Source organism: Coffea eugenioides, chromosome 7 (assembly GCF_003713205.1).
Source record: "Coffea eugenioides isolate CCC68of chromosome 7, Ceug_1.0, whole genome shotgun sequence".
Lineage (NCBI taxonomy): Eukaryota > Viridiplantae > Streptophyta > Magnoliopsida > Gentianales > Rubiaceae > Coffea > Coffea eugenioides.
In genome coordinates this window covers 2231800-2249065 of record NC_040041.1, presented here as the reverse complement: position 1 = coordinate 2249065, position 17266 = coordinate 2231800, and the positions used below count along the sequence as shown (strand labels likewise).

At 36.0% G+C, this 17266-nt stretch overlaps 1 protein-coding gene and 1 long non-coding RNA gene across 2 annotated transcripts; one reads left to right on the top strand and one right to left on the bottom strand.

The window, feature by feature from the left end:
- Positions 1 to 10447: 10447 nt before the first annotated feature.
- Positions 10448 to 12953, bottom strand: LOC113778125. Its single transcript, XR_003469237.1, has 2 exons — positions 12625 to 12953; positions 10448 to 11154 (listed from the first exon to the last, which is right to left on the bottom strand). It is a non-coding gene; the product is annotated as an uncharacterized LOC113778125 (long non-coding RNA).
- Positions 12954 to 13650: 697 nt separating this feature from the next.
- LOC113778124 (protein LIKE COV 3) lies at positions 13651 to 16511 on the top strand. The gene is made up of 6 exons (XM_027323404.1): positions 13651 to 13812; positions 14826 to 14878; positions 15301 to 15410; positions 15808 to 15975; positions 16048 to 16272; positions 16371 to 16511. The coding sequence occupies exons 1-6, from the start codon at positions 13651 to 13653 to the stop codon at positions 16475 to 16477; spliced, it is 825 nt and encodes a 274-aa protein (XP_027179205.1). The 3' UTR covers positions 16478 to 16511.
- Positions 16512 to 17266: the final 755 nt, after the last annotated feature.

The following is a 17266-nucleotide window of genomic DNA, read 5'->3' as shown; positions in this document are numbered from 1 at the left end:
CTTGGGTACAACCCCTTTTGTGCCATTCCTTTGCCAACATCTCCTTTTGGGCGAATTACACTTACCTCCCACGACAAAGGTTATATTCATTGTGACCTCTCATTTCATTTTTTTACTTCATACCAACCTCCTACCAACAGTTCATGTTGACTTGTTTCTGTTACATTTTCCCCTCAAATTAATTGGGTAGATGGAATAAAAAATGGTTTCTTGACCTAAACATATTTATTAATCCATACCATGGCGCACTTTCATTGCTTGACTACAGTAAATCAGTTTTATGACCTATCATTAACTTGTATCATTAACTAGTATTACAATACGGGAGAAAAGTTTCTTGCTCTTTTTCTTTATTTTTTTTTTTGAGAAAAATGAAGAAAAAGCATGTTTAATTCTTTAGTTCGGTTACATTTGAAACTAGTAAAGTCATTTTTTGTTTCGTTTCGAATTCATAAAGAAATTGAGCAAATTATCCAAAAAGTCACTAAATTTTCAAATAGTGGAGTTTTAACCACTCAACTTTTAAGAATATGTATTTATCCACTAAACTATTAGAAATATAAATTTTAAGCTATTTCATCTGTTTTTATCGTTAAGTCCGCCAAATTTTGGAATTGCACAAATCACAAGACGTAACCAGATTTGGCAAATTTAACTGCGGAAATAGATGGAATGGTTTACAATTTACAATTTTCATAATTTAGTGGATAAATACACACTTTTAAAAATTGAGTGATCAAGAATCTACCATTTGAAAAGTTTAGCGACTATCCGGATAATTGCTCAAAAAAAAATTGATACATCATGCTAAGCAGTAAGCACTGGTCGATGCAAAGGAGGGCGGAGAAGGGTAGCTGTCGGTTGCAAAATGTAAAGTTTTTGTTTATAATTTCACGGAAATTAGACTTTCTCCCCCAAGATTTTTAGAAATCCATATTTCCCCTTCAAATATTAAATATTTTCATGTATATCCTTAAAAAAAATTAGACTTTGCCCCCAAACCTATTACGAAAATGTAGAAGTACTCTTTTTACATTTTTACAAAATCTCAATTTCTAGTTCCGCTAGCAAGTCTTACTTAAACTTGAAAAGAAAAAAAGAGAAAAAGAACCTTACATCTCTATGTCTAGCAAGAGTTTAGTATGAAGATCTTTTTCTACCGTGTACTTTATAAATATATCTGGATTATATTTAAAATCACGAAAATAATATACTCTTCAGGTACCAGCCAGCAATATCACTGTACGTGATCTCGCTTGAGTAAATCTTTGACATGCTTTGCAGAAGGGGGAAAAAGTTGTAGTTTTTACCTTTTTTACCTTGTAGCATAAAAAATAAAGTATGGATTTTTTTTAAAAAATTTGTTGGGCAGGCTACACATGAGCCTAGCAATTGTTAGTCCAACCAAACTAAAATAGGACCCAAGACCAAAGAAATGAGAACAACTTAATGATGGAACAGTTGCGAGTCTCCTTGTCAACAAAAAAAAAATAATAATAAACGTAATAATGGAATGGCAAAAACATCAGATGAAATCTTTCTCTATGAAGATGTATATTAGTACAAACTGAAAGGAGTACAGCTCTATCGATGCTTTCTTTATTATGGGGACGGAATTGCGTAATAATTGGTGTATAAATTTATGCTTTGTAATTTTTGCCATGGTGATATACTTATGTACAATATTTTCTATGAAGAAATTTAATGGGAGTTAAACTCTTGAAAAATTTGTTTTCAAGAACTTAATCACACCAAGAAATTTCAATTTTGATTAATCAAGGGGATAGGTTAGTCCAACAAGTATGGAGAAAATTCTACGGTTAATTGAAACCAACCACATCCAAAGAAAAGGGAGAAGAATTACAGATGACTAAAAACTTTTATGATCACGTTGATTGCGTGGCCAATCATGGCTGTTATCCAAGCCTAATTTTATAATTATGCACGCTACAAAAGTACAAAGCCTAATTTGGAGATAGAACTAATGCCACCCCGATCCACTTGTAGGCAGCTCCTGTTACTATGTTGTCTCATGTGCTGTGGAATTGACTCCTGACCAAACCGGCGCAGCGGCTGTGTTTTTGTCCTTCGCGAGATTGTGTCTTGCTACGAGTGTGTTTGAACAGGAGATTATTTGTCTAATTATATATGCTTATATCATTATTATAATTTTTAAAATATTTTTTTAATTTTTCATTATATTTTTATCTTACATACATCACATCACAAAAAGTGTTATAGTAAAAATATCTCAAATAATTTACAATCCAAACACATAGATAACAACCAACTTGCCTTAGGCTAAACATAAGGTGCAAATTTGATTATAAGTTAAAGGGATAATTTCATAAACCTCCCCTGAGGTTTTATGAAATATCACCTAGCTCCCTTGAGATTTTCAAAATCTCACTTAACACCCCTTGAATTGACATTTTGGTAACATTGGAAGTCCTTCTAACCAAAAGTAATATTAAAAAATTCATGTTTGAGGAGAGAGATTATTTTAGTGCCTTTAATACCCTTAAGCTATAAAAAAATGAACATTTTACTAACTAAGAAAAAAAAAGTACTAAATTGGAACCATCTTAAAAGTGAGGAGATGAAAATTGGTAAGGTTTTATATTACAACCAGTAGTCACTTCTACAGTAGGAAGATATAGTAAAAGTAAATGCTATTTTTTAAACCATTTCTACAAATAGAATCCTTCATAGCGTTGAAGGTAATTAGCATGTAAAATCATACATTTGAGCAAAAAAAACTTAGTAATAGATGATATCCAACTTCAATATTATATAAAAAATTTACTCAAAATAGACAGACTTTTTTTATGGGTGTGAAATATGAAATTTTATTATAGAAAAAGTCAGAATTTGAAAAACTGTCAGAGTTTCAATTACTTTATTTCTCTTGCGCTATGCATGAATAGGAATAAATAAATAAATAAATAAAGTTGTGAAACACCAAAAAAGGAAAAAAAATAAAAAGAACCTGCAGCTATTCTTCTCCAAATGCATTGAATATTTCATTAATTAAATCCTATATCTCATTGGCATTTGCAATTCAATTATACATATATATATGTATGTATGTATGTATGTTTGTATAGACATTGTTAAAGAAAAGTAGAAAATTTAGAGAAAGAAAAACAAGTTTAGAAAATTTAAATATGAGGGTATTATTGACAATTCATTACCTTTGATATTAGTATATGGTCCTACTATCACTTCAAGGGTGCTAAGTGAGATTTTAAAAAGTTTAGGGGAGCTAGGTGATATTTCATGAAACCTCAAGGGAGGTTTCTGAAATCATCCCTAAGTTAAAACGTTCGGCCTTTCTTGCAATAAAATCCAAAAAAAAAAAATAAAAATTGCAGTGACGCATTTCTTTAGTCCAGATATAAGAATCTCTAGCCTCTTTGTCCCAGTTGAGGCCCCCAGATAGGAGTATTAAATTGTTCATACCAATAAATATTAGTAAATATAGATGAATGTCTTATAATTTGAATATGAATTTCAAATTTTACATATGTAATATACATCAAAATCTATTATCACGTATAATGTTACCGTAAAAAAATTTAATTTATAAATGAAAATAATAAATGAGTAATTTTAGTTCCTATAAAAGATCCCTTTTTCAAATTTTATTAATTTATAAGAACAAAAATTCAACGTTTTCAGGGCGGCTGCACTGGTTGGTTTCCCCGTTGTTCTCATGTCATGTACGACTGGCAAGACTCGATCCGTCAGTAAGCAAAACCTCCTACGACTTTGGCCAAAGATGTACTGCAATTCAGCCAGCAAAATCATTATCGTTTGAATTCTTCTTATCTTCCAACGTTATTGTGGCCTCCCTTTCTTTTGAATTGTTTCATTCATTTCACACTTGTCCGAGTTGCAGGCAATTGATGTTTACATCTAGAACCCCTTGGCATGATGACTTTCACGCCTAACGTTAACCTGACGAAGATTACGAGGAAGCTAAGAGTGATTCCATTGGCTCATGCAGTTGGTGCGCTGATAGTGATTTTTCAGATCGATGTGAAATTGGCTTTTGACTGAGAAATTACGGTTCCTTTCGACTGGGCTTAGAATCAGATCACCAAAAGGCCTGCCTCAAACGGAATGCAGTGTAGTTTTTATTCAACGGAAGCTCGTGGAAATGACTCTAGGAGATTGACGGCTCCGATCCGATGGCCTTTGGCTTGTGGATATTCGAATTTTGCACGTCGTTCTCAATCATTTCAAGAAATCCCCGTCTGCAAAATAAACTGGGACATTTGTCTTGCAACTTTTGAAGCAGAAGCATCTTTCAAATCCTTGTCCATTTTATCTTGACTGCGTAAACTAGAAGGAAATAAGTCCTATTTAGGCTCGTTTGGAGTTACACAGCATTTACAAAAACAAAAAGGAAAAATAAAAAGCACTAAAATTACTTTTAGAGTGTTTTGTGACTTATTTTCTTTAGATTAAAGAGTCCAACTTTTGGCAACATAAAGCACTTTTATCGTGTCAAATCTGTTTCTTTATAAGTTACCGTAGCCTCAAATGTGCCTTTACTATTTTAACTTTACAGAAAATTTCATTGACAAAAGGACAAATCAATAGTGATGAGTGAAGGATTGCACCATAAACTGGCATTTTTTTTTATTCATGAATTTAAACCATATATCTTACATCACACTTAACTCTTCCGAGTGACATCAAATATCCAAAAATACAGTACTGTTAGGAATAAATAGTCTTTTTTTTTAAATTAAAAAACAAAATCTTTCTCTACTTGGGGAAATTTTTTGGGAAATTTTTGAACTTGATCAAACGTGATGTCTCGGACAACTCAAAATTAGCATTAATCTAATTGACTATATATTGAGCTTCGTAACTTTCAATCTCGCTTATTATCATTCATTTGTCTGATCTCATCTGTTCTCGGCCTCAAAAGTTGCTTAAACAATCATTACGCATTCCGCACAATCAGCTTGTAGTGTATGTTCTTATGCAATAATTTACCATTATTGTTTGTCAATTCATTTTGATAATATAAAAAAATAATTAAAAAATATCTTTATAATGCAATTTGATAATAAATTTGTGAAAATAATTTGCTATCCATCCACACTCTTTAATCTATACTTTGGTTGTTAAACGTATGTAGTGCTGCAATAGATCAAGGGCTGAAACGATGTCCAATTAGCTGTCACTTATAAACCCAAACCCAATAAAGAAAGAGAATAAAGAGGATGGCCCTGACCAACAACCAATAAGACCAGGCCGAACCAAACAGCTAACCACTCGTGCGGGTGGCCCGCTTTCTCTTCTACATGAACAGCTGCTGATGTGGCCTACCCAATCATTGCAACCATTTCTCCACCACGTGTCCACGCGCCACACGTGCGGGTGGTTTGGACAGGTAAACGGGATTTTATTGCTCACCAACCGGCGTACTTTAGTAGACAGACCAGGAAGATGAAGGACCCGATACTTGTATGGCGGGAGTGGTTTCCCCTTTTTTTTTTTTCATCCTATCTTTACAACCCGATTTGATTAGACATGAGATTTGTTTGGCAACAGCAGTTCAGAAAAGTCGACCCCAAGATCCTTTGATGAGACAAACATTATTGTGGATTCTACCATACAATGGAGGAAACAAACAAACGGGATTTGTGCACTTGACCCCCGGAAGAATGCTACTCCATTTGTTAGTAAAACCTACTACCCTAGCTACTTCCATGTCTCAAATTAGTATTAATTAAGCTACACATCTTTTTTGCTGCATAATAATGAAGCTTAGTGTGGGGATCATTGCCAACCTTGACTAAACCTCCTCGATTATTAGTCTTACTTGATAGTTGTCGACCCTCAATTATGGGGATCGTTGATCCACTCCAAATTTTTTCATTTACATTGCAAGATTAATTCAGAATTCATCTCGACTTTGTACCTCAGCGTCTCGGATCTTGCTTGCATACGTTATAATAAGTGATGACTACTGATGATTAAGTTAGCATATGACGCTGTATTAGTCCGAATTAAGATGAGATGACATATCGATATTAACTTTAGAATTTCATGTAAAGAATATCAACGTTGGAACATCCGTGATTATTGGTACTTAAGACAAAAAGTCATAGAGGTTTATTGGATCTTAAAATGTACAGGAGAAATTTCACTCAAGTTGAAGGTAGCATATAATAACACTTTTTCAACTGCTGGTGTTGACAAAAATTGATTGTTATAACCTTTATTAGAGAATAGGATGCATGGCAAAAAAAAAAAAAGAAGAGATTGAAGTGGAATCCAGACGACGACGTACTAAAAAGCGTGAGACGCAGTCTAGTTGACAAAATGCTTCCCTTTTTTTTTTGTTTTAAAAAAAAAAAGTACTAATAAGTAGATAAAAATACAAAATTAATAAAAGCCTTGCTCTTTATTGTCTCTACCAACCAAACGAATGACCTAAAATCTATCCCACAAAAATCATAATCTAGTGGGTTCAATCCTATTCGAAATCTTTTCTTCTTTTATTTTAGTGTTATCTTTTTCCTTCCTATCTTTGAATAGACTCAAAGAATTAGTAGAGAAAAAGATACGAGTTAGGAAGGAGGAGGTGGCGGTGGAGGTTCAAACTTCGAACTTGATATACCCCATGTGAGGTATGGAACTGGACATGGAGCTTCAAACAGGCTTTCCACCAAACTTCGCTGTGCACCCAATTTTTCTTTGGTATGTAGTGCTAGAAACCTATCATCATGAGCTAAACATAAAAAGGGGGAAAAAAAATAAAAGAAAAAAACTTGTCATCTATTCTAATTATACAATATTCGTTGGTCAGTAATAATATGCACTCGATATAATCTCAGTTTTCAGAGGGCCACTGCAATAAAGCGTGGGCCAAACGTTCTAGCTAGTTAAGGAAGAAGTTGTCGATAAGATAACTATGACAATCAGGATTGAGGTTGAGGACGGCTGCAAAATCCTTCAAGGTTCAGAAATTAGAATGAATGTGTTCAAGACGACGATAGCTCTAGCTGCCTGTCTTTCTCAATCATATCTGCCTGTATTTCATTCCATTTAATTGTCATGCAGAGGAGATGGATACATAGACCGGTGTTGGTCTTGTGATTTGCCATATTACGAAATGGACGTAGAACATTAATCCTCGTTACTCTCCTCCTTCGACAATAATGTATTTCCAGTACAGATCGATTTCAACTTTCTGGCTAGATTCTAATCTTTCTCTGTCATATCATCCCTTTTTTTTTTTTGAAAAAAAGTCCCCGTAATAAGTTGGTTGAATCATGATTCGTGAAGTTAAATAAAACGAAAAAGGAACAAGAGTTTGAGTACAGATATTAAACCATGATAGAGCCAAACGGCAAAAAGGAAGACATGCAGATATACAAAACAGAGTTGGATACAGTTAAAACATGAGCATACGGTTCATTTCCATCCAGACGGGGCGAAGTTTTTCAAGAATATGTGGCAACACCTTATGCTCTCAATCAGGAGTACTAATTAATCGGAAAAAGACAATAGATGATGAGAAAGATTTGGCTGTTTGAATTATTGTCATTTTTTTTGTTTGCTGTCCATGACAAGAAACTTCAAACAATGCGGCTGCACAATGCACGCATAATTTTTTGTCTTTTTTTTTTTTTAACAAAATATATACACTTAATGTAAGCCTATCTATTCTTCAGAAACTAGTTTGAGTAGATGCAGCATTAGCCGACAATGGATCATATCAACCTCTGGTTTCCAACACGAACCAAACGCCTGCATGACAAGTCGACATCAGCTTCTCTGAAACAAGAGCTAAAAAGCATGGAGGGTTGGAAAAGCATTTACTGTAATATTCAATGACCAAGAGAACAATTTTCTCTCCAGTAGTACTGAATCATAACGCGCAGAAGACACAGAAAAAAAAGGTCCACAGTATACAGCAGCATATATATACATCTCCGTATCACGTTCCATTCCTTAACCCCACGCATCATAATTTCACAAGGAAAAGAGACAGACAGAGAGAGTTAGCAATGATTGCGCACGCGCGCTAGTAATCTCTAAAAACGTGGCCGCATGATGTTCAGAGAATCGCAGGCAGTGCTCGGGCAATTGGAATCATTGCTCTTGCGCTTTCATCCCATACTCGTTGACCATTCTCGCTACTGAGATAAAACCCCCAACTTCTTTCTACATCGAATTCATTAAGCAGTGTTTTAGATTTTGGAGGTCCTCTTATCTCTTTTTGGATGGGATGATTTTTTTGTCGCTGTTCTCAAGGGTCCTGGTGATGTAGCAGCAAAAGGCAAACAGTGCATAAATGGACAGATACAATAATGCAAAGCTAGCTGCTTGTTTTGATGATGTAAATAATAATATGTTGGTCCACTTAATCAATGGAAATGCAGGCAATTGTCATCGAGTTTAAGACCCTATTTGACTAAGTAGTGACCGCTGTACGTACTAAAAAGCAGGTAACAACTGGCTAGAACTTAGAATTGCACGAGGGAGGGAGGGAAGGTTGGATTGAACGATCAATAAGACGGAAGAAACGATGGTAAATAGAGGTTCTTGAATTCAAAATTTTTTATTTATTTAATCTTGAGTGTAGCAGCACTGCACAGCTCCTTATTTCAATTTTACTTTTCGTTAAACAAAGCTAATCAGTTGGAATCAAGTTATGGATGTGTCTCGGATCTGTGCTTAAATGATTGTTAATACACCTTTTCTCGTACTTGTTGCATTTGTTCTGACATAGTAACATATCATGTATGAAGCCAAGTGCAGGTCACAAGCATCTTTTGAACAAAGAGTAAATTCCACAATGGTATTAACTAGATCGTGTACACCTCAACCTTTGTTATTATGTTTACCGTTGCAATTTGCTCCAACTTTTTCATAATTTAGATTTACAGCCTAACCGTGACAGTAAATTATTTGAGACAAACACCGCATTGACATATGTATGAGCCCCAACTGTCTTCGAAACCTTCCAAAATGAAATAATGCTTTGGTGATGCATCAAACTAGTTTCGTCATAATCTTAAGAGCCCCAAAATTTTGCGGTTCAGAACACTAGTATTATAAGAAAAATGCAAAATAACACCAACAAAAAGAGTACTATTGTTAAGTTTATATGAACACAATGCACTAAGGCAGTTGACTGGAGTGGAAAACAGTGGGAGATAAAAAGTTAGCCTTTTAAGCTAGAAATTAACGTCACCAGGCATCTTTGGTTCTAGAGCCATCTGCCTTTTTTACTTTCGGCAACGTCAAATCCAACCCCAGGTGAAGTCCCACTTGAATTTCAGACCGTCAAGATTGACGCCGCTATAATTTTGGTTGAGACCTGAGACCGGAGAGAGATGCATGATGCAAAACCAGCATTCATTTCCTTTCCATGGTGTTAAATTCAGAGTCCAGTCGTGGGAGCAAATGCCTCAATGATGGCATCGACCTAATTATACATGATTTTGGAAGCCTATTACTATAATATGGCAGTTCTGTATTAGTTTACAGCTCAGTGGACTAGTATTGATAATGATTGCCCGATAATTTCGGCCTTCGGCACTAGTTTAACTGATTGTGTCATGTATTATCTTATCCATCACCTTTAAACAGACTCAGGACTCGCTAATTGGCCAATGTCCTCACCTGATTTTGCTTTATGTTGAGTTGTTAATAGAGACGTAAATCTTTGAATAGGTGAGAAGCAATAATGGAGTCTTTAAATCTTTGACTGAGCTGGACAGGGAACTTGCTCGAGAAACAGACGCAGAAAAGCATCAGCCATCAGTGTTTTGGTCCTTTTGGATGACGATGATCTCAGTTTTGTATGGACATTAGTGGTCTACATAGAGCTATAAATTTCTTTTTCTTTTTTTTTTTCTGAATTTTATGTTAACCCACACCATGTTACCGACCAACATCATTCTCTCAATACTAGCGCATGATCTTCTTTGAGATACCAGTCAAAATTGCCGAGCGTTGCTGCAATTCCAAATCCACTACAGGATAGATCAATCACCAAATACAATTCCAGCCACCGGGAAGGATACAGAAGAAATAGTAAAAGAGAGAAGGAAAGAGAGCTTTTCATTTTGAGGCAAATTCTTGAAAACTTTCAAGTGACAGTCACTTGAAAGGGTATACAAGATAATCAGAACATGATTTGCTGCAACTTAGCGGTACTTTACATTAAGACTCTTTCATGGTTTTCCACCAATAGGAGCATGAAGCTGGTCCCTATACTTTACTGTTCCCCTAATCACTTCACTATTATGTTCTCCGTTGTAACTTTTGATTCAGGTATTCAAACATTAAAAAAAAAGAACTCACGCTCTAGTAATAGCAGCAACTAAAGCTATCTATATTCAGTACTTTCCCCATAAAATTAAGGCCTTGTAGAAGCAGATGGTAAAACTTACATGAAAGGAAGAACGGATGCAGAGAAGAAAGTAAAAGACCAAGTAAAGCCATTGCCTTTATTTACATGCCAACTCAATGTCGGATAATGGACATATGCTAGAAGGGGTTCCTTTCTTACCTTAGCACCTACTCTTGATACCTGTAAGAGGCTCTTCTCACAGACTATATATATATTTCGCCTTTTTGTCCTAACTTTTGATAAAACATCTAAACACATATCTCTGACTTTGAATCTATTCCTTTCAATAACATTGCAATCAACTGGAAGAAATTCTGAGAGTCATAAGACCTTTGTATACTCTCCTTTGAGAAGTTTTACAGGTAGAGGAATGAATTGCTTGGTAAAATTTCAAGGCTTCTTGAAGAAGATGGAGAGAGAGAGAGATCATTGCGCCACCGTCGTCACGAGAGGTGATAAAGATACCTGAACTAAGTCAGAGCTCTTAACAAAATCAGCACCACGGTTCAGTGAATGTACCAGTCAGTCAAACTCGGCTCTGCAGCTACTGCAACAGAAGCGGTGATCAAAACGACAGTGGTAATAGTCTTTCTTTTTTCCTTGCAAGCACCTGCCGTGAAATTCTCAAGCGAACTGGAAGAAAAATACCAAAGCACATGATCACAAAAGAAACCCAGTAGTGTCTGAAATATAGGGTCACATATGATGATATGACAAGTGCACTGAACAATGATGCCCACAAGATGGCCACCATAACATCATCCCTGCAACAAACAGCCGCGTTACTTATGTATCGTACTGCAGATAACACTGCTAAATGCAAGTAACTATGCCTCTAAAAGATGGGGTTCATGGAGATGGTACAATTTGCACATAGTTCTAGCAGTCTATTATCTGAACAGAAATGAGATGGTGCACGAATCTTGAGACAACACAGTCAAACACAAAGTATTATCAATAGCAGAATAACGTAATACATTCATTATATATCAACTTAAGCAGAGACCTTTGAATTGCCAAAATGGTGTTCCACAAAGCTGAAAGCATCCATAGACCATATAGAAGAGGAACCAAGTTAATACTTATTTATAATCACGAGAAAAATGTCCGCTGAAAAAGCATTGAATATCTTGGGCTATTCTTTCGAGGAAAATTTTCTCAAATGGAATAAGATGAAATGTGAATTCCATTTCAGTACCCTGAAAGGGAATAAATTTCCAGTTCAAAGCAACTAATGGTCCTAACAGGGGAGAGAGATATTCAGATAGGCTTGTTTCTTTAGCATGGAACAAGGACTACTGGAGCTTCAACAAGGCTCATCCATCAATCATATACCTACTAACAAGCAGGAATGTAAAAAGTTGCTCTAAATTTCCAACTTGCTTTCTATTTGAAGGAACATATTTTCCTATCCATATCAAGTTTTACATTAACGACCATTTTGTCCTCCGCGATTCTGTCTGGATTAAAAGTTTCACTGCAACTGGCACTCAAGCAAGGAATTAAAGAAAGTTTTAAAGGAATTATTGCAATGATTCAGTTATCCACTCGAGGGAATTTCCCTGTTCCTGATGTTTGCTTTTCTAACTCTTCCACCCAATCTACCCAGCTTGAACTGACAAAAGATAATCATTTACAAATAATCCCGGAAAGACATTTTTAGTCTACATACTGGATTACAAAATAGCTCCACGAAGTTCAGATGATTAAAGCCGGATAGAGTTTCCAGCTGTTGTTCCACTACAGCCAACTTCCTGCTAATACTAGTTTATTGAATATGCTAATATGCACACAAGCTCTCTCTCTCTCTCTAAAAAAAGAAGGCTTATTCATCTAGTAGTTTCAGGCTCAATATCCAACTATAGTTCTATGTTTCTACTTAACATAACATCGAAATTCCAAAAGGGCAAACCTAGAACACAGGTTTTCTACGACTGCAGAATGTGAGAAAACGAGCTACAGTAAATACATACTACAGTGGGGTGTTCCCAAGCTGACAAACTTAACTCCATTAAACTTTACTACACCTTCAGACGGCAAAACAGCAAAAACAAAACCTAATGGAAAAATTCAATCTTGTCAACTGATTAAAATGCCCTTAGCCAGAATCATATCAAGAAAAGAACAAACTCCACTTAAACAATGTCCGACATATTAAAGAAAAGATCAATCCAACCAAATTTCAGGGCACATAATTGGGAAGAGCGAGGAAAGCGAAGAATAATCACAAGTACCAGGTTGTGAGGAGGGGTTTGGGAGAGAAGACGGTAAGAGCGGGACATTTATGCTGGAATCGGATCTGGTAATCACGGAGTTGCTCCACCAGTTTAGACCGAGTGATCATCTCTCTCTCTTGAAACGACCCACCCACACAGCATATAATTATTGTCTTTGTCACCTTCCCACCGCTTTGCTGCTTCACCTTCCACAAATTCCAGATATGCGGGCGGGCGCTGTATAATCTAAGCCTCCGTCGAATTCAATTTCCAATACAATACTGGGAATTTAGACAATCTGAGGAGCTTTGTAGTTCGTTTCCCTACTAAGGTGGACAGCTCAGCTCTACGAGGCCTCTACTGGGTAACTCGCGTGCTTAATCTTTTTTTTTTTTTTTTTTTCCCCTTGGCTTTTATTTTTTATCTTTTTTTTAATTCAAAAAAGAGGGATTAATCATTAATGGGGGGCTGAATGCCGTCATCGGGGATTAAAAAGGAAAAAAAAAAAAAAAAAGCGCTGTCCCTCACCGGCTTGAATGCAGACCGAGTTCCAATTAAATCATGATAGTAATTGAAAATTAAGGGGGCTATTTAATTCAATTAAGCAAAAGCTTGGTTGCACCTAGTGACTGGCCTATTTTGTACCAAGGCGGTCTATTTTGTTAGTAAATTTTATCTGTAATGAAATGAAATACTCCTATCATCTAAGAATTTTGAGAGAGATAAATGATAGTAAGGAATTCGTGCTGGTTGAATAACGATTTTGATTGCAACTAAATTCGTGCATGTTTTCTGTTTCTGTTTCAACGTTTTTACGTTAAATTTGAGCACAAGAATAATTATACTTATAATTTAATTAGTGAGTTTTAACGTCCCATTGATTTCTGAATCCCCAGCCCCAGCCCCGGGAAGGAGTTAGAGAGAGTTGGTTACACACTTTGATTTAGCTTTGGCTAGTCTCGCTGGAAGAAAGGAAGAAATCAGAGAAAGCACCCAAAAAAAAAATAAAATAAAAAAACTGAGAAAGAGAGAGAGAGATCACGAATGGGCAGCAGTAGTAGAGAGAAGGACAGAGATCTGGAACGTTTGATACCCATAGGAAGCTTAGGAATCTCCGACAACGTTAATGGGCTTGCCTCCAAATCCTCTTCCCCCTCCGAATCTCCCCTCGCTTCCACTTCTTTATCTCATCATGCCGGCAAAGAGGTTTTCTTTTCTTTTCTTTCTTTAGCTTGCTCTTTTTTCTTTTTTTTTTTTGGTTAAAGGAAAAATTAATTTCCCTTATCCCGTATATTGACATGTTTCACATGCACGTCGTTTGCGTTACCTCTGTGTGATTATAGTAAATTGGCATTTTTTTTTTTTGAAGTTAAAAATTCTGGAATGTTGAGACAGTTCCTTAGTTACTTGCCTTAGCTATTATGTCTTCATATTATTGTTATTTTTTTTTTTCTAAGGAGGGCAGAGAGAATGATCGAAGCATCTGCGAATTTTTTTTAAAATAAAAAATGTGAATATAGAACACCTGATTGCCTCTTTTCTGTCTGTTTTTGGGAGTTGAGTTATAAAAGAACAGAATTGAATATCGTCTATAGTGTTTTAGCTTTATCTTAAAAAAAAAAAAAAAAAAAAATTGTTCTAGTTGGGGTTCTAAGCACAAACTTACAATCAGAGGAAATCAGTTAAACCAACAATTTCCCTCTCTCTTTACACGATAATTTTAATTTCATGTGGAAAGCTTTTATTCCATTCCTTTTACCATTATTGATTTTCAAGTTACTCAAATTAGAGCAATCTTTTTTTTCCTCCTCTTCTCATTCCTTTTGGTCCCAACAGAACTCGATTAGGTGATGATTCATGTCACCAGGACTAGATTGTATGGAATGAGGTCTGTTAATTTGTATTAACCCGAAATAACAAATGAAACAAAATGAAGGCGTTATGTTCCTATGCTTTTCTAGGGAACAAGAATCTATATCAGAGAATCTTGAGCTTATTAATTCAAGAAACTGAGGTCAGCAGTCTCCAAAGCTAAACTTGCATCAGTAGTGACAATTGTCTCTTAGGTATTGAGCTTTGTCATCTTACGTAAATTTTGTTCTCTCACACACATTATATGGACTTGGAAGTGCAAATGGATTCTCAGGTAGCTTGTTTAAGTTTGATTCATCTGCTCACGTCTAACGATACCTCTCATTTTCATTTTCCTGGTGTCACAGGCATTTAGCAAAGTCATTCGTAGCTGGGCTTCTAAAAAGTTTATGTCGGGATGGTTAGTTCTCTTGTGCTCTATCGTGTTTCCTTTACACTCAAATACACAATTTGGTTCAATTACGAATTGGCGCAACTCAGAAATTAGAGGGTTGAATAAGGCAGCATGCGGTGCTGTTGCAGCTGAATTTTTTTCCAGTCACCAGTTGTGATGACTTGCTTTAGAATGAGCGGAACTGAAAATTATTTGGTCATTGCATTCGATACCGCCAGACTCTGTGTTTCGATGATGAAGTTTTAGGTGCTTTAAGGAATAGCACATCAGAAGGAAACGTATCGCACTGAGGCGTTCCCTAGTTGCTGCATGGTTAATAGACATTGCATCTTGGATAGATATGCTTCTCTATTTTCTTGAATTCATCTAGCAAAAGTAGCAGTTATTGCAGGTATATATGTACATGATTTTATTACATTGTTTTGCAGTGTCATCTTGTTTCCAATAGCCATCACATTCTATATCACTTGGTGGTTCATTCATTTTGTGGACGGGTTCTTCTCCCCCATCTATGCTCATCTGGGGATTAACGTATTCGGTTAGTGTACTAGCTGTATCTACGTATCAGTTTCATGTCTCATAAATGATGAATGTTATTTTATTCATCTGCAGTTTTTAACAGTTAGTTGGCCAATTCGACGAGTCCCCTAAATATGCACCCTTCAATGTACGCAAATAAACTTGATGTCTGCAGTAGAATGGTGCAGTATTTAGTATGCTCCTTAGAATTTGGTTGTTGAAGTATGTTAGCCGCAAATCTTGTTGCTCAAAGTAAATAATTCCTTGGGATAATCAAATTGACTAGACAACGTTCACAGGCTATATATAGGGGTATCACTTCCCTGTTGAGATGGTTGAACAAGATATTGGATGCATTACTGCTGGCAGAAAATGCATCAATTAAACTTGCTGACTTTAGCAATTTGTTCTGACAGGTCTTGGATTTGTTACCTCGATAACTTTCATATTTTTGGTTGGAGTCTTCATGTCATCATGGTTGGGTGCCTCTGTTCTCGGATTGGGAGAATGGTTTATTAAGAAAATGCCCATCATGAGCTACATTTATAGTGCTTCAAAGCAAATCAGTGCTGCCATTTCACCAGGTAAACCAAATTCATACAAAAAGGAGTGTAGTCACATAAAGCACAAGGATTTGACACAAGTTATTGTTCCAGATCAGAATTCACATGCGTTCAAGGAAGTAGCAATCGTCAGGCACCCACGTATCGGGGAGTATGCACTTGGCTTCATTACATCAAGTGTCATCCTCCGCAAGAGTTCAGGTTCAGAGGAGCTTTGCTGTGTTTATATACCCACCAACCACCTTTATCTAGGAGATATATTCCTCATCAACTCGAAAGATATAATGAGACCGAATCTCTCTGTTCGAGAGGGGATAGGTAAGAATCCAAGAGAAAACTACTTCCTGCAAATCTGTTTACACTTTCTTCGACTGTTAACCCAAATTCATGACAACCTGAGTGTGTATATTTTGCAGAGATAGTCATATCTGGAGGCATGTCAATACCCAAGATATTGACCATAGTGGATGTGCAATCCATTCTATCACCAAGAGTTGGAAAATTTGCAGTTCCACAAGTTTAATGGTCATTTACAAATCTTAGAACTGGTACTTTTCAGGAGCATTTGAATGAACCACTGTAAAGCCTCAACTTGCATGGTAGGAAACCCTTGGATGCTACAGCCTAGGAGAGATCCATTTTTTCCTAATATTTGAACTTTGTTACTAGTTATCGGTAAATTGTGGTTGTCACTTCTGTGCAGCAGTTGAATTTGGCTGGTTATCTGAGTAATTTTTATCAGGTTAAAGTTCGAAACAGTCTTGTCTTTCTTGGCGCTTAATAATGCATTTGAGGAAATTAGCATTTGTTAGTCAAGATGCATGTGTTCCTCTCTTGCAGGTGCTGAAGTATGTGAATGGGAAAACACAACAGGTTTAAGATGGTTTCAGAAACACCGCAAAAAAATCATTTCTCGTAATTGTTCTAATATAAGCTACGCCCATGGAGAAGTAAAAAGAAAAATGGGGAATCCCGACTATGACAGATCATATTTCCTTCGAACCAAGTACTGGAATCAGTGGAGAAAACACCGCAACTGTAACATCTTTTTCAAGATAGGAATTGATATCTAATGCATTCAACAATTTCAATGTATAAAATAAGGGAAAAAAAAAAAAAGAACAACCACGTCACAATGAAATTTTCTGACGAAGCAATGAAATGCGTAGAGATTCGAAACAACAACTACTGCGAAAGCACTCCGCTGGTTTTCTTTCATTTACAAAGATGTTAAAATTAAAGTTGGAGTTGTTCGTGAAGAAATTCATAAGCAAGAATGGTGGAGAAACAGCAGTTCGACTAAGCTTCAACA